This window comes from Antedon bifida, chromosome 1 (assembly GCF_963402885.1).
Source record: "Antedon bifida chromosome 1, ecAntBifi1.1, whole genome shotgun sequence".
NCBI classification, from domain to species: domain Eukaryota; kingdom Metazoa; phylum Echinodermata; class Crinoidea; order Comatulida; family Antedonidae; genus Antedon; species Antedon bifida.
This window is the reverse complement of record NC_136226.1, coordinates 17,152,946-17,170,989: the sequence shown is the minus strand read 5'-3', so window position 1 is coordinate 17,170,989 and position 18,044 is coordinate 17,152,946. Positions and strand designations below refer to the sequence as shown.

The window sequence follows — 18,044 nt, the reverse complement described above, 5'->3', positions numbered from 1 at the left end:
AAGAAAATGTTACAGGCATGCATTTATAGACTAAAAAGAAAATGTGATTTCTTCAAAAAATATAATAATGTGTGAGATTTATGTATATTATATAATATTATTTTAGTACATATAGTTGCTATGGTGGTTTATAACCATACACTCTTTACCAGAGCTTTTTAGTACCTAACTAATGTGTGTGATGATTTCTTCTTTGTTGTGTAATATTTAAGGTACGGCCAGTTTGGAACCAGCAAAACCAGACATTGCAGGTAAATGTATAACACAATAATTAACATAGCATAATTCATAGTATAGTTCCAGAGGTCAGGGTACAATATTTTGCAAAAACTAGGAGTGGGATTATCCTCAACCTTTATTATTTGTAAATTTACAACCTATTGCTTATAAAGTTTTATAATTAATGTATCTATTATTTCATTAAGGTTATTTCGACAAGTTCCAGTCCCGTGGCAATGAAGTAGTAACGATATCAGTTGCAACATGGCACATAATGGAATTTGAAAGAAGTATTATGCCAAAAGAATGTTTTGGCCAGTTACACGAGGGTGACACATACGTAGTCCGATGGCAGTACAGAATAGAAAGTACAGGTAAATTTATAAATAAAACATGCTTCTTTTGTTGATTATATCTTTTGCATAAAAACAAAAATATACATTAAAATATCTGGTGAGTGAAAATCTGTGAAAATACCATATATGGCTCTGTGGTCTAGTGGTATGATATTCGCCCTGTAAGCGAGAGGTTGCAGGTTCGAATCCCGCCAGAGACATTTTTTCATACAACTAAAAAATATGTAACTTTCGCCAATGAGCTATGCTCGATGCGATTATGAGATCATGTTCAGAATATGAGCACTGTTTCTACAATTTGCAGTATGATTTATACATTAAAATTAACTCTTCCAGGAATGCGTGATCTAAAGGGTAACGTATCAACCAGAGGTATAGGACATGGTAAAGAGAAATGCGCATATTTTTTCTGGCAAGGGTCACGAAGTACTATCAATGAACAAGGAGCTTCAGCGCTTATGACAGTGGAACTTGACGATGAACGTGGACCTCAGATCCGTGTGACGCAGGGAAAGGAACATGCTGCTTTCCTTAATCTTTTCCAAAGCTCGTTAATAATCCATATGGGAAAACGAGAAGAGGAGGATACAAACACACAAGGTATGTAAGATTTGTAAGATATTCACATACTTTAGTTCCATCCTGTATGCTAATAAAAATAGAGGCCATGACAATTCCATTTCCATGTCACAATACAAGAACACCTGTTATGGGAATACATTTGGGACACAACAAAAACATGAATATCGGTTAGCCGTAGTGTTAAAACATCACCCTTGTTTCATGGGAGATTGTAAGCTTAATAGGAGGGTTTCTCTTACTCAGACATTAGATGATCGTATAAATAATCATGTAGTTTATGTTGTACTAAATTGCCTCATAGAAAGCTAAAATAACTGACCACACCCAATAACATATCTATCTTTGTTTTTATTCAGGATCATATCGATTATATATGGCACGGGCAGAAGAGGAAAATGAAGGGTGGTTACTTGAATTACCATGTGTACCTCATTCTCTACGCTCTCGTTCCTCGTTTGTTCTTTTGAATCTTGAGAAAATCAAACAAGACGATGCAGAGGTATATGTATGGCATGGAGTCAAGTCGTCTGCAATAACACGGCAAAATGCAAGGAAATGTGCAAATAAAATGAAAGAAAAGTAAGTATCAATCAATCTGCTATTATTGTTTCTTTATAAACAGCATATTGTAGAATAATAACATACTGTATTATTAAGTTGATGAATTCTATAAATGATGTTATATATGTTATCTTAGTATGTGTATCTCTTGTATTTTGGGGTATGTAGAAGTAATGGCCCTACCTCATTATAAGCGTTGGTTTACTATCACTCTTATTTTGATTTACAATATCATAAATAAGGGACGTTGAGTAATAAAGTAACATTTTCAGGAAATATGCCACATTTATATTTCCATTTCCAATGGTGTTATTTATTATTTTCCTTTGCCTTTTCTTTTTTTGTTAATTCTTAGTAATTCTATTTCTTTCAGTTTACCATTTGAAGCAGGGTTAAATCCACAGTGCAAAGTTAGCATTCAAGCAATGGAAGAAGGAAAAGAACTTAAAACTTTCAATAATATATTAAAGATGGACATAAAGTCATATGATAGTGCAATAGGAGGTATGTGTTTTTATAGAGATTTGGTTCCATTTTATGAAATAGTTTATATTACCATGTGTAAAGGTCTTGAGCTTTGTTTACTCTAAACACAAACTTTATGTGACAAAAAATGTGATGTTCCCATATATGGACATGATGATGTCATATCACTACCATATTTGGGCACATCACACTTTCTTGTCACATAAAGTTTGATAGTGTAGACAGAGCTTTAGCTTTTAGATGGTGTACAGTGTAACACCTTCTGATTGATTGTGTCCGAGTGGAGGTAAACATTAAAACCTGGGTGGGCCTAATATTTGCATGCAAAATACTGTTAGCATATGCCACATATAACTGATGCAACCATGGCTACAGAATGAGTTGCATTGTGCTTAAACAGAGGAATAAAGTTAGCAAATTATAATACTATTCTATTCCTTATTTTGTTAGATCCAATGGAGTTTGATTTTACTCCACGTTGTTTCCATTTAACAAGTACATCAGGAGTATTTAAGGCGAATGAGATAATAAATCCAGCCAGGTCAAGTCAGAATGCGTGTGCGTTTCCTATTCTGCAATCAGATTTGTACAGTGTCGCTCAACCAGGTAAGCCATGACGATACATTTCAGGTGTATTCAATTCAATTTTTTTATTCAAAACTTTATCTATTGAATCTAATTTTGTTTTTGTACTTTGCAGCACAATTTTTGCTAGACAATCATTATGAAGTCTACCTCTGGCAAGGATGGTGGCCGCAGGATACAGAAGAAGACGGAATTGTGAAAACCGGATCAGCCAAGATGAGATGGGATATTGATAGAAAATGTGCTATGCAAACTGTAATGGAATATTGCAAAGGTAATATTGGATAATGTAGTCCTAAGTCTTTAGCTTGTTCCCCAGGAATGCTGCAAAAATGTGCTAAAATGTAAGACACAACTACAACACAACAAACTTTCATCTACATCTATTGTGATCATGCCTGCCTTTCCTATACTTGGCTGTCAGCCACAGTGAGCATGTAGGAGATGTGAATGTCCCTCACAAAATCATTGTTTGCAAAGCCAAGAGAGCGTAGATTAAAACTATAGCTAGAATTTTGAAGACTTTAAAATGTGTTGAAGACATAATTCAACTGTAAAAAAAACAACTTCACTGCCCCAATCCTTTGCCTAAATTCATTTTAATATATGTTATCATATTGTTATTATCTTGTCTTGTTTGCAGAGAAAAGACCAAGCAATCCACCAAGAGCATTCCTTATACATGCCGGACTAGAGCCTTTAACTTTTACTAACTTATTTCCATATTGGGAGCATAGTTCAGAGGTCGAAGAAATCAACAAGGAGGTAAGAATCTTTCTGTCAATGAATGTGACGCGACCATACTACAAAATGTCTGTCTACACTACCGTAGTTACTGGAGGAGGACCACATGATGGCTGTAAACATTGTAATTTAATTTAGAAAGCTCAAACTAAACTAAAAGGTGCATGGCCTAACTTCTGCAAACTATTCTCTACCGATTGCCAAAGTCTGCAGTATCAAACCTTAGAAAACACAGAGTTTGCTCAAGTTTGCAAACTAAAATTGAAAAATGAATATAAAAAGTGTTAAAATAATCTTTAGCAGTCTTTTTTTATATCTTAATCTGGTATGGTCAAAACACAATTTTGCATTGATTACTAGCTGCATTATGGGAGTATGTTTCCATACGTGTTTGATTAAAAAATGACTGGGGGGAAAATATGTACAGTGATTGGAAGTTTCACAACATTAGGCGCGTTATAAATCCAGTATATTATTACAGGAGAGAATAATCTTAAATGTTCTTTTTTTTTATCTTTACAGGAGGGAAGATCTGGAGACAAAGCCGTTCTTGTAAAAGATGTTCTAGAAAAGTTAACCAAGTCAAGGTACACACTCGCTGAGCTGAAAGAACGCCCTCTACCAGAAGGTGTTGATCCACTCAAGTTAGAAGTATATTTGTCCGATGAAGAGTTTGAGGAGATTTTAAAGATGCCGAAAGACGAGTTTTCACAATTGCCTGCCTGGAAACAAAAGAACTTGAAGAAGAATGTAGGATTGTTTTGAAGATAACATTCTGATAACAAAAACACAAAAAGGGGCATTAACAGTGTATTTATCTAGTGTGAGAGGAAAAACTTTAAAAATAAAAGGAAAAACATTTTAAAATGTGCAAGAGAGATAGAATTGATATTGAGTTGATGACTTCACTGTGGAGTAAGCTTCTTCAGTAGTCTTGGCATTGATAAGTATTGGTGGTGCTAAATGACAGACACAATCAAACTGTAGTTATAAAAGTACACTGAATTATTGAAGAAAAACCTCATGTTAAGAGAATTACTGATAAGGTTGGAAAGACAGCAGAACGAATTGCAAAAACAGTTGGAAAACTGTGTGAACCCTTTGGTAAACAACATGCTTTCCTCTTAAGCTCACGTGAAAGGGTGAACACTTGAATATTCTACAAGCTGCATAATTAGAAATCAGGCAAATCAAGTAAATGAATAGCTTTGCAACAATCAGAACTTCCATTGGCTTTGCTTCCAGTAGCGTACTTCAAGAATTGCCAACAATATTTGGTCTACATATTTTTGTTGTATTTTCAATTTAATTTATTATTTTACAAAATGTAATGTCTTTTTTAACACTGATTATCAGAGTTTTTATATAGCTTGGGATAATTTTCATTAAGTTTTATTACAACATGTTAACTGGACTTTGTAGTGTTTGTCTTATTAAGCTGGTCTTAATGCTATTGTTTATTGCTGGTTTTAAAGTGTGTTCACACCAAGCATATGTAGATAATTGACTGGCAACCATACTTTGTGTGAACAGAGCTTTATACAGGGGAGGATGTATTCATACTTAAAGGAGAAATACTTAACATCGAAAAACTACATCAACATTAAATGTGCAGTAATTGGTTAAACTTACATCATTTAAATGCCTATGAATTTTAGAATATGAGCATTAATAATGTAAAGGCTGTACATATGTTCTCGAATAAAATATTTGTGAGAAGAAAAAAATTGGCTGAGTAGCCCTAATTATTTTTAACTTGGCTTAAGGTGGCCTTAATTAGTTTTGGCTAGCCAGGTGGCCTTAATAGATACAATTAAAAGTTTTCTTATGCAGTAAATTTAATTAGATTCCAGACTGTGCCTTTACAGTAATTTTTGATATACTATAATTATTCTTATTTGTTAGTTGTTTCTTAATGTTTCTAGTACAAGTGACATAATAACATAATTGATTTTCTATTATATAAATAATTTGTAACTAACACCTTTAAGTAACAAACCAGTGTAATGTGAATTTCTATATCGTTTAATTATGGAAAGAGACAATTGTAAATTTTAAAATGGTTATGAAGGGTTGGTTCAGAATGTCCCATTAGTTGCAATTAATGTACAAATTGAAAAATAAAACAACAACATTTGCTGCTATCAGAAATTGCAAAAGTCAATAAGAACACTACCAAAGAAACATTCAAATTTGCAGTTAATTTGCATTGCAAAAAACTAGTGATTTAAATATATGCAAATGAATGTTAATATTTTTTTGTCTTGTTCTTTTTATTTTGACTTTAATGTTTGCTTATTGCAATTGAAGGTGTTCTATATGTTTTGGTAGCTGAGTTTATAAAAGCATTTTATTCCTTATGTTTGAGTCTTCCAGCTCGTATGATTGCCATTTGTTTTATGTGGAATTAAAAATGCCATATATTAGAAAATTGGTGCTCTCAGATTGAATAATGATATTTTCTTTAGAAAAATAGAAAATTAATATTGTAAATATCAACACTGTTTTAAAAAGTATTTTTCATAGTTTGGGTGAAAGGAAAGTGCGTTTCATATTCCATAAAAGTTTTACAACGTTCAGTTTGTGTTTTTTAGCTTTGAAATCCTAGACTACAGTTCGTAGTATGTAAATTGTTACGTTTTGTTTCTTCATTGTAGTGCTGTTTTATTATCTTCAGCATCTTAACACATCAGTGCAATTTATTATTGTTTAACATGAGTAGACAAAAGAAATGGCGTCTTAATTTAACTGTACAAATGTAGAGCTTATTTTCCTGAAATTTGAATGAAATAACTACTTAGATGATGACGGTGTTGATGAAATTCGAGAATGACGTCATTTTCACTGTCTTCAACTGCAACATATTTTGTTTATTCTTTCTAGATATAGAAATTTTATAGAGGGAACAAGTAAGATTACGTAAACAGTAATTATTTCCAAGCTACACTAAAACAAAAATTCTATCATTTTGATATGAATAATTATTTTTATTGCTATTGTCATTATTAATACTTGTAATTTAGTGTATATTTCAAAAATATTACATAGAATTATTTTTCTGCTATGAAAGTATAATTTGTTATTAATGTATAGCTATGTATTTTTTAGTGTTATAGTTTCTATAGCGTATATATCTTTTTAGATGTTTTAGTGTGTATAAATATATAATTGTTTATCAATACTTTATTTAGAAAATTAGTACTTTAGCATTTGTATTCTACAAATCAGTACTTCTTGATATTACATTGCGTTATTTAATAAAGCTTGTAAAAATATAGATACGTTTGTTTTGTATTGTTTGCAGTTTAATACTCGCTAGCCCTTCCATTCGAAATTAGAAAAAAAGTATATTGAAATCAATTCAACGTCTACTTTAAAATACAATTTGTCAACAATATTATAGTTCTACTAGACTGTCTTGTGTCAGTTCCGGACGTACACATCGCGACTTTACAGACACAAAACCCAAATTGATTCATCAGGTGCATCTAATGTTAATTAGCCAAGTTATCTTTAAAAGTAGGCCTAATTAGTGCGCATATGTTTTTTTCCACCGAATTACCGAAGGGCGGAACTTTATTGTTTATTTCTTTGTGTATTTCATATAGTGTTTTGACTTAAAATTCGCCAGCAACATTTCTTCCCAGCAAATTGGTTTTCTTTTTGTAACTATTCGCATATGAATAAAAAAAAAAAACATATACCCAATCACACTAAACTTTTTTTTGGATTGGTGAGTTTAGCAAATCGTGTAAAGCAAAAAGCACGTGTTTAAATCAGTAAGTTTAGCCGAGTTTGGTAGTGAAACTATATCGGTAGCAAGCGGGAAAGAGTGGATCTTTAACCGTCTTACCGTCAAGGAAAGTTACCATAGGCTATTCGCATGAAAGTTATGGTAAAACAATTGGTCGATAAGTCTACAAAACAAATGCGATTACGTAACTGAAACATTATTCGAAACTACAAAGAATGTTATTGTGAAGTTGTAGTGATATTTATTGCACTAAAATGTTTAGTTTTACCATTTTGTATAATACAATAGAAATGTCTCATGTTTAATAGCAAGTTGAAAATAAAAAATGATCAACGAATAAAAAATATGTCCGTTATTGTCATGTATACATTTTAAACGAACTTCTTGTCGATTTCTCATTTTTTTCTGCAGAATCGTTGGTCTTCAGTTCTGTACCAGATTTAAAACATAAAAAATAACTATTTACGTGCCATTCTTCATAACAATCGAACCGAATGGCTTTAATCTAGCATATTAAAGTACGTGGAATCAGTGGCTTGTGTAAGGAATGTAGAGCACGTGGACCCCGTGCTTACATGTGGTGTGCTTGCAACTATTACTTTGACAAAACCTGGACATGGTCGAATGCTGCCGTTGTTGCATTCAATACAGGCGTGTGTGTATTGACGAGGCGTCCTGGAAGAACGGTTCAAGTTCTTGGGTCCAATACGCGATGGATACACCTGGAAAACAGAAAATGGCAGGTAAGAGAGTGTGTATGAGCTGTAAAGAGAATTCTTCCATTGCTAACTGGACTAATTGGCCTAATTTAGATTTTTTAGCGAATATAATTGTGTAGGAAAGGAAAGTCGGAAGACCTCAACTGACTTGGCTCGACATTCTGTTGAAAGATACCAAACTAGACCTGGGTGAACTGAGGAAGAGCATGCTTGATAGAGATGTGTGGAAACAAATTATCATGGCACCCACTAAGAATTAAGTCGTCGTGGGATGACATTAAGTAAGTAAGTAATTGTGTAGGCACATCATGTTAATGCAGACAGCTGAAACTACAATCAAGTACTTTTCTTCACATATTAAAGATATAATTTATAGGTAGGTTTCTAGCTAGGTGGTTTTTGAAGTCATAAATGTACCTGCACTTAGACTTGTATTGTTCATTTTTAAGAATTTGTTTTCATTTTTATTGTGTGCAATTTTTCAAGACTTTTCTTGCCACTCTTGGTAATCAAAGCGTTCATGTTCCTTTGTGAAATCACTGTTTGTCAATGGTGTTGTAATTATTTTAAACGCTTGCTTACTGAATAAATAAACTCTAAAGAATCAAGGTATTAAAAACAAACAAAAAATGGTTGCCACAAGAGAAATACGTTACAAAGCATTATTGACTAAATCGGATGGCGTTAAGAATTAAGGTTAAACGTGTTAATTACCTCAAAATCGTCCGGATCGTTATACTGAAACAAATAAAAAAAGAAACACTATTGTAAAAAAAAAATATTGATGAACACAAAATCGTCATTACAACTTTAGTTATCAACACTCTTTTAGCAAGATATTACTCATAATTAGACCTTTTTGGACGGTGTAATTGAATTCTGATTTTTACTACACTGTACCTGTTTTAGCGAGTTAACGGATCACCTGAAAACGGTTCCTATATAGACTTCCGGTACCGAATTTTAGAAGATGAAGATTTTAAATTCGTTAAGATGTATACCTAGTGTTAAGGTACAAACGATATTTCAGTAGCCTCTTTAAACTACTTCCTTTCTACTGACATTGTAGAAGATAAAGATTTTAAATTGGTAGGCCTAAATATGTACCTATTTGCTAAGGTACAAACCAACGCTTAGGGTTTAACAAGATATTATACAATTAGAACTGTTTGTACGGTGTCATTGGATTCCGGTTGTGTCTTTTACTACGGTACACTAGGCCTATAGCTGATTTTAGCGGGTTAAGAAATATGACCTGTAAAGGGTAACTAAATTAATTGAAAGATTTGGTAATTTTCTGAAATTATGAATGGTACTGAAATTTTAGAAGATGAAGATTTTATATTGGTAAAGAAAAAGGAGCAAAACGAATACAGTATTTCAATAGGCACTTTAAATCTCACTACACAGCAAAAACATTCCATTTATTGACAACCTCTTTTAGAAGATTCTATTATAAAAACATTATCAATGAGAGGAAGATTGATTTGGCTATATACTATATCTGCGAAGACTATCTTACCGTATTTTTGCACGTGTAGCATGCTACGGGCATTCCTGCTTGACCCCGACTGGTGAACTGATTCCCGCACTTGCTGCAATTGTACTCACACCATCCGTATTCAAGCTCTTTGGGAATTGCATTGTAGCGAACTTTACAGTTCGGACACCTGTTTAATGATAAATAAATATACATATTGGATACTTTTTCTATAAATTTTTAAGTTTCGTAAATATATTAATTTACTGTGATTTAAATCTTTACACTTTGCGCTTTTGCAATATATCTCTAGCTATTTGTGGTTATTTTCTTCTTTTTCAACTATATATGATACTTTCTTTTAAAAAAAATTAGCGTGTTATAAAATGTATTTTCCACCAAAAATGGTGACAGTTTGAAGTTTCGTAAAAATAGTAATTTTATTGTGATCTTCACAAATTTGTTCTTTTGCAATAGTGATGAGCGTGTTATAAACTTTTTCAATTAAAATAGCCTATTAGTGAAATTTTGAAGTTTTATAACTGAAAGTTTCGTCAAATTAGTAATTTTATTGTGATTGAAATCTTCACCAGTTTGCGCTTTGGCTTTTAAGGTTATTTTCTGAGTTTTGGTTTTCAATTGTCACCATTTCTTTCGCTTCGACTGATTTTTTAAATTGAATTGTCATCTCCTGTGAAAGATTGGATGGTTTTCATCTTTTCCCTACTGCAGTTATAGTTTATATTTTTTTAATGTGTGTTTTTATTGATTGATGTAAAACGCTTCCGTTTCAATGTAATTAGGCTTTAAAGTTTTTCACACCTGCTCTAGGCCTATCTATTATCATTTCAGTTTAGCACGATAAAGTTGAACTGTTCAAATAGATATAATATCGTGATCTACTATGCTAATGCGGTGTTTTGTTATTGTGATTTGAGGTGATTGAACTGATCATTAATTTGATAATAATTTTAGGTTCACATAAAATGACTGGCTTTATCGTTATCAGTCGAAGTATGATATGGTGAATATGAACCCAGCTTTTGAGATGCAATTTTATTTTCCAGAGCCGGGCCGGAGCCGGACCGTAGCCGGACCGTAGCCGGACCGGAGCCGCATCGGAGCCGGATCGAAGCAGTTGTGAAGACGCTTTACAGTAAGCAAACTAGAATGTTGCCAGTTTAGAATCTACTACTAATTACCTAGATACAGGTTTATACGCAAATACGTGTCTCCAGTAAACTCGATCACATGGCCTGCATCCAAACTCCCGGTGTTCCTCCAGTTGTTTGTTATGTGTCTTCAAGTTGTCGAGAGTGAGGGTTGCTACACCTTCTGGACATTCTGTTGGACACGGATTCCGGTCCTGCTTAAAATACAACGTTATTAAAACTAGTGACCATAAACGTAATAAAATCAACATCGGTGTTGCAAATCATCATCAACTTATACATAGACAACTAATTATGTTGCTCTCTGAGACATAATACAAAAAGCAGTAAAAAACGTTGACAAAATCTCACATATTACATTCAGTACTCAATATAGCAGCTGAATAAAAGCTCAACTCAATCAAAACCAACGAGATGGACAGGTAAGGTCTACCGTTACGCAGAACTTTAAAAAACACCACTGAACTGGGTTGTTGTTGGCGTCGTTTTCTCTACTCCTAAAATATCAACACAATCGATCAATACATTTTAAATCTTGCTAACAAACTGATTATTTGAATTTCCTTCACTTTATTCCAAATCACAATTTTTTTACTTAACAATTTTAAAACAAATGCAATAATATGAAAAGGAATAGGGCAACCACGAACAAGCAAAGCTTTACAACTGTGGCACCCTTTAAAAATATAAAACAAATTATTTTAATAGTATGCATGAAAGAATCGAAATTTACTAAAAACAGTTTTTTTTTATAGTACTGCAAGATAATAAATATGAAACTATACTAACTTATATATACATATAATTAATAGCATTGTAAATAATAACAATAATAATACATAATGATGATTACTTTTTTTCTCTGCCAATAAGACAGTTTTCTTCTTGACACATCAAATGACTCTGGTAATTTTCAATTTTTGTAGAGGAACATTAAATTTGCTACAATTTTTTCATATAGATCGAATATGTTTAAGGTATTAGTTTTAATGAATAATGGAGAAGATGGATGTAGGTAGTGGACTTTACATATTATTCGGAGGGCCTTTTTTTGTAAAACGTGAATTCTATTTAAATTATTTATGCTACCAGTACCCCACACAGTAATGCCATATGTAATGACGGGAAGGATAAGGGATTTATAAATAATGAGCAATATTTCATATGGTAGTATGGTTTTTAAGAGATTCATAGCTCCAATAATGGCAGAAATTTTACTAGTTATTACATTAATATGCTGTAAGAAATTTATTTTTTCATCAAGTATGACTCCTAAAAATGTTGTTTGATAAACTCTTTCAATAACGTCTTGATCAATAAAAATGTTTACATGAGATGTATCAATAGTACTATTTCTACCACTAAAAACCATAAATTTGGTCTTTTTAGTATTTATGGTAAGTTTGTTTGCCTTAATCCACAAATTTTATTTTCTTAATTCATTATTCATAATATCAATAGCTTCGTTTACATTGTTGTGTTGTAAGAAAACACTTGTGTCATCGGCAAACATTATTAGTTGTGTACTGGTACACACTGATGGCATATCATTTACAAACATTAGGAATAATAACGGACCCAAGATTGATCCTTGAGGGACACCGTATTTTATCAACTTTTTGTCGGAATTTATTCCGTCAATAGTTACGAATTGTTCTCTTTCGCTTAGATAACTGCAGAACCATTTATGTACAATACCTCTGATCCCAAAATAGGGTAATTTTTTAGTAAGTAGGTATGTTGTGGTCTATCGAATCAAAGGCCTTAGATAGGTCGAGAAAGACGCCATAAACAAACTGCTTATTGTCAATTGCCATTGATATTTTCTCAATTATCTGCAAGAGGGCGTGGTTTGTTGAGTGCCCTTTTCTAAAACCGTATTGTCTGTCGTTAGGGATTTTGTACTTATTTAGGAATGATAATGTTTGTTCATGAACAATTCGTTCATACACCTTTGACATACAAGATAGTATGGATATAGGCCTATAATTTCGTATATCGTCTCTAGCGCCACTCTTATATACCAGTATAGTTTTTGCCAATTTGAGTTTATTTGGAAAGACTCCTGTGCTGAGTGATAGATTGACTAAATACGTAACAGGTTTAGTTAATATATCAGCATTTTTATTTATGTATTTTGCCCCGATATCATCATGGCCTGGTGACTTGCTTGTGTTCAGGTCCGATAGGTATGTTTTGACGTCATACTCTGTTAACGGAGTAAAGAACATGGAGTTTTGTATGCTATGATTATTCATGTAGTCTATTGGATTTACATGTGGGTAATTTTCATTTGCCTTTTCTGTCATTTCTTCACCAATACTATTAAAATAAGAATTCATAACTTCCGCTTTATCAGTGGGAGTTTCAAATGTTTCAGAACGATATGTCACTTTTGCTGGGATTTTCGATTTTTTATTTCTTCCCAGAATAGCATTTATAGCACTCCATGTTTTTTTCATGTCATTTTTTCGTTTTTCGAAGTCCTCTTTATAATAACTTATTTTTCTTTGTCTAATGATTGTTGTTAGTTTGTTTTGTATTTTTTATATTTTGATTTATTAACACTAGAAGGATTCTTTTTATATTTGATATATAATTTCTCTTTAGTATTTAGAGACCGTTCTATACCATCAGTCATTCAGGGTGACCTTATTCTATCGGTTTTCAACCTAACCTTTTTTAACGGGAAACATCTATCAATTAGTGTTGTAATTGTATTTGATAATCGATTATATGATACATTTGCATCAGAGCAATTTAAGACATTATCCGACTGTTGATTTTGTAACTCATTTCGAAATAGTTGATTTTGTTCAGTCGAAAAGTTACGCTTAAAAACATATGTGCTTGTTTTACTTTCCGTATATTTTTGTGATTTATCAATGCTTATTACTGGACAATGATCAGATATATCACTAAACAAAATATTAGTTTCAATGTCATGAGTGTTTGGAGAGTTTGTATAAATGTTGTCTATTATTGTTGACGTTTCCTCAGTAATGCGCGTCGGTTTATTTACTAGGAGTATAAATGATTCTGAGATCATAAAGTCGACATTGGACATTGGACATTACCTACAGAGTTGTACATATTTAGGTAAACATTGTAGTCGCCCATGAGATAAGTTTGTTTCTTTTCGCTATTGCATTTGTTCATGAGTTCACTCATTTGAGCGTTAAAGTTAGAAACATCGGACTTTGGTGGTCTATAAATAACTCCACAAATAACTGTCTTATTGTCTGTATCAAGTTCAATAATGATACTCTCGGCAGCATGCAGAAGCTGCGATAGGTCACTTCTTAATCGATAAGACAAATTTTACTTTATATATAAAACAACGCTACCACCACCTGTGTCCCTATTATTATATATTGCTGTATAGTTATTTAATTGATACAGACCAGTAAAGTGTTTACTAGAGAGCCATGTCTCAGTCAGACCGATCGTAGAAAATTCATAGTCAAATCGTGAAAGATAATTAGATAATTTATCAAATTTTCTTACTATACTTCTACAGTTTAACGAAAATATTGAACAATTCTTTGATACATCATCTGAACAATATTTAGCTTTGAAATCATCAACACTTAAATATTTGTTTTCAAAGTAATTTGGTATAGTTATAATGTTGTTTTCTTCTTCATTATTTGTTTGTAATACAAAAGACATCTAATTAAAAAAAACTTAATTATTTTTTCAAAAATAAATAAAAAGAAAAAAGAATAACAGTAAAATATTGGGAAAAAAGTAACAGTTTACTGATCTCCGCGAGTTATGTCTCACATACTAGGTACAGTATTGGTTTTTCATTCATGTTACGTTTGGGTACATTAATTATAAACCAATACATGAGCCTACAGTTTATATTCTGCTCCGGTAGCTTCTTAGAACTGCGTTGGGTACTGATTCAGGTATGATGACCACGGTACGGTCTTCCATCTATGTATAAAACACCGTTGCGAAAAACTGGATGTTTACCGGACTTGAAAGCATTTTCCATCACGTCTGCGTATTTACGTTTCTCCCTGACGTCAGCTGGCGGCAAGTCTTCCAGTGCGTAAAATGCCGAATTCTTTAGTGCCTTTGTCTTCTTTAGAACAGCATACCGCTGTGGCCTGTAAATAAATTTGGCTATTATGTGCCTGGGCTTTTCAGCATTCCTCGTTTGTTTACCGGTCCGATGCGCATTTTCAATTTGTATGTCGTCAATTTTTAAATGTTTACTTAACATATCTTGTAGTTTATTTAGCGTATTTTCGTTTTCGTCCTCCTGTATACCACCAAATCTTAAGTTGTAACTTCTCAAGTGCCTCTCCATCCTTAGTACCTCAGCCTCCAAATTACTTATTGTTTTCTGTTTAACATTTAGTTCAGTCTCTATATTTACCATTTGTGTAGCAAGATCACCTACTTTAGACTCATTTTCATTTATTGTCGTAGTGTAATATTCAAGCGATCTATCCAACTCTATTTGTTTCTCCTCCAATTTAGTCATCCTGCTCAATAATAGTTGTTGAGTTGTTTGAATAGTCGCTATTCCCGTATCAATTTTAGTATTAATTTCATATCTTTAAGTTCGCTTCGTAGGGCTTTAATTTCAGTGGTTGATGATGTAGCGGCGGGGGATTCAATGAGTGTTGTTACGCTTGAGCTTTTTCCCCGGCTTTCTCAGTCTCATTTTTTGCTTTCCTGGTATTAGACTTAGAAGCGCTCATCCTTAATTTTGGTTTATTTTTTCTTTGGAGATAAAGTATACAATATAGGGTGAGACTTACGTTGCATGCAATGTGATCCCGGTACAGTAATCAGTGTTGGAGCAGAAATTTTAAGCGGAGCTCTCACCGGTACGTGTTTACTCTTCAGACCCCATCATATATTTAGCCCGTGAGAGGCAATATATAATTAACATTTGTCACCTAAAAGCCCGACTTCATTAAAATCGAACTACAAACTTCTTCTTTTATGAATCGTATTTGAAATAATAGCTCAAATTAGCACTTTTTAAAGTCGAAGTTCGAACTACTACTAAGGTCCGGTTTAAGAATACGGGCGTAAGAATTTTCGCCAACAAACTGATTATTTAGCCCGTGAGAGGCAATTTATAATTAACCTTTGTCACCTAAAAGCCCGACTTCATTGAAGTCGAACTGCAAACTCAATTCTTCTTTTATGAATCACATTTGAAGTAATAGCTCGAATTAGCAATTTTTGAAGTCGAAGTTCGAACTCTACTACTAAAGTCAGGTTTAAGAATACGGACGTAAGAATGTTTGTCATTGACTTTGATCAATTTTATCCTCAACTTTCTTTCCTTGGCGTTTAGGTTTTAATGGAAGTAGACCTATAAATTCTGAATTGATAGGAAAAAAAGAAGAAAAAGACTTACACCGGTCAGACGTCTTTGAAGCATACCCACTGTTACTTCTACGCGCTGTTTTTCTCCTCTTACGAGGAAGTGAATTGTGCCATTGCTGGCAATTGTAAATTCCATGTGTAGAAGATTCAACTGTTCCTGCATTATAGCACAGCAGACAGATTTCACCTAAATGAATGAATAACAGAACTATGTAAAGTAGGCCTAGCAAACATTTCAAGCAACTTTTTTATTTACATTAGGATCTTTCATGTATTGTCCGACAAAAACATGAAAAAAAATAGCCTATGCCATTTTGAAGTTTTAGTAAATAAAGTTAATCACTTCTGTATAGAAAACAAAAAAAAACTTTTCACTTAAAAAAAGACCAAATAAACCATTAAATTCAACAAAAACCCATATGACTTCCAGTCAATTCGACTGTTTATTTGCTTTAAATTACATTCTTTTTTAAGTAAATAATTTTTTTTCGATCCCATTTTTGGACAAAGCGAATAACTAGGCATAGGCTAGGCCTATGTGACATTAAAATGGCATATCCAACAAAAACGTAAAAGCCTATAAGTAGCGTTTGTCATTATGCATTTTTGTTCATCGCTCCTCCTAATTGAAAGTCATGAATCGTGACCCAGATGTAAATTTATAAAACTATTAAATCAATGTACGTGTGTGTGCTTTTTTACTTGGGGTACCCGAGTCTAGGACTCACTCATCTTCTCCTCCTCCATCTGGCACTATTGAGTAAAAAATGCGATTTAAAAAGTACTACTCCTCATTCGTGCTTGTTTTTATATACTCAGCTACTTTGTCGGTAGCTTGTGAAACAAATAAAAAGTGAAAGTGTAATTGCCTTTCTTACCTTATCTCTCTGTTCGGAGATTTCGTCTCCATGAAATTTAAAATTTTCACTGCTAACGTAAAAACTCTGAAATTGTAAATTTACAATTAATTAGAAAAGCATTGCCTAACCTACTTATATAGAGGCCTTAGCCTCTAGACTATGCCTATAGGCCTAGATATAGTCCTCTGCGTAAAGTGGCAGTCGCCACCAATTGCCATTAGGCCTAGACCAATATAAAGGCCCATTTACACTAGGACGATAACGATCGACGATAACGATCGACGATAAATATACAAATAGGCCTAGGCTTATGCATTTTCCATACATAAAACAAACGAAATAATATAAAACTTTTCATTTTAGAACTATAGAATAACCATCTAGGCCTAGGCCTAGATACTAGGCCTAGGCCTATGCTTCCTTTGAAAAATGATATTTTCACACGTCCAATCAAATGACGTCATGATTATCCTAGTAAGAGCAATATCGTGACAATACAACGATTTTATTGTTTTTATTTATCATGTCATTTGATTGGAATTTTAAAAATATTATTTTTATCAAAAAAGACGGCATAAATGATTATCCTGCCTAGCTAGGTCTAGCCTAGGCCTACTAGCCTAGGCTAGGCTAGTTCTAGGCCTAGAACGAAAACCTTTATAGGCTCTGGGCCTAATTTCTTTTGCTTTATGTTTAAAAAAAATGCATGCTTATAATTATTATTATCGTCGATCGTTATCATCATATTTAGTGTAAATGAGCCTTAACTTAAGACCCGGTCTCCCGGCTGACATACCACCAATCAATAGGCCTAGCAGCAACGCATGGCATATTTAGGTATTTAACAATTACATTCAAAAGCAGCGCGCATATACAAACATATTATTATTCTTACCTTTTCAATTTCTTGTGGCATGATTGGATTTTAAAAATGTAAGGTAATTGAATATAAAAAAGTAAGACTAAATTTGAAAAGAGAAACAAAATGTACACGTCTTATTTTATAGAATTAAAAATAGTGAAAGTGACAAAGAACAATAACAAAAGAATCATCAAAACACTCCAGATCTAGAATGTACACGCGCGTCGTTGACACTAAGTTGCTACGATATACGATTCTATGGAAACGACTTCTCGGATATGAAAAACGACGAAAATGATTTAATTT

The 18,044-nt window shown here is 33.0% G+C and overlaps 2 protein-coding genes across 8 annotated transcripts in view; one reads left to right on the top strand and one right to left on the bottom strand.

Annotated features, from left to right (window-relative positions):
• The window catches only part of LOC144844312 (uncharacterized), a 191,578-nt gene extending 184,778 nt beyond the window's left edge, over positions 1-6,800 (top strand). For 6 of the 7 annotated variants that reach the window (XM_078701185.1, XM_078701169.1, XM_078701162.1 and 3 more), the window contains 9 exons: positions 213-251; positions 426-593; positions 912-1,175; positions 1,514-1,736; positions 2,092-2,222; positions 2,655-2,810; positions 2,905-3,063; positions 3,433-3,554; positions 4,056-6,800. In XM_078701185.1, coding sequence (XP_078557311.1) covers positions 213-251; positions 426-593; positions 912-1,175; positions 1,514-1,736; positions 2,092-2,222; positions 2,655-2,810; positions 2,905-3,063; positions 3,433-3,554; positions 4,056-4,298 — 1,505 coding nt within the window. In that variant the 3' untranslated portion in view covers positions 4,299-6,800. The remainder of the gene's footprint in view (positions 1-212; positions 252-425; positions 594-911; positions 1,176-1,513; positions 1,737-2,091; positions 2,223-2,654; positions 2,811-2,904; positions 3,064-3,432; positions 3,555-4,055) is intronic. The other variant, XM_078701176.1, reaches the window with a different exon arrangement.
• An 869-nt stretch (positions 6,801-7,669) lies between these two features.
• Positions 7,670-17,903, bottom strand: LOC144845087 (shiftless antiviral inhibitor of ribosomal frameshifting protein-like). Its single transcript, XM_078702234.1, has 7 exons — positions 17,772-17,903; positions 16,895-16,960; positions 16,048-16,203; positions 10,689-10,852; positions 9,529-9,676; positions 8,721-8,744; positions 7,670-8,009 (listed from the first exon to the last, which is right to left on the bottom strand). The coding sequence occupies exons 1-7, from the start codon at positions 17,790-17,792 to the stop codon at positions 7,788-7,790; spliced, it is 801 nt and encodes a 266-aa protein (XP_078558360.1). The 5' UTR covers positions 17,793-17,903; the 3' UTR covers positions 7,670-7,787.
• Between the last annotated feature and the right edge of the window lie 141 nt (positions 17,904-18,044).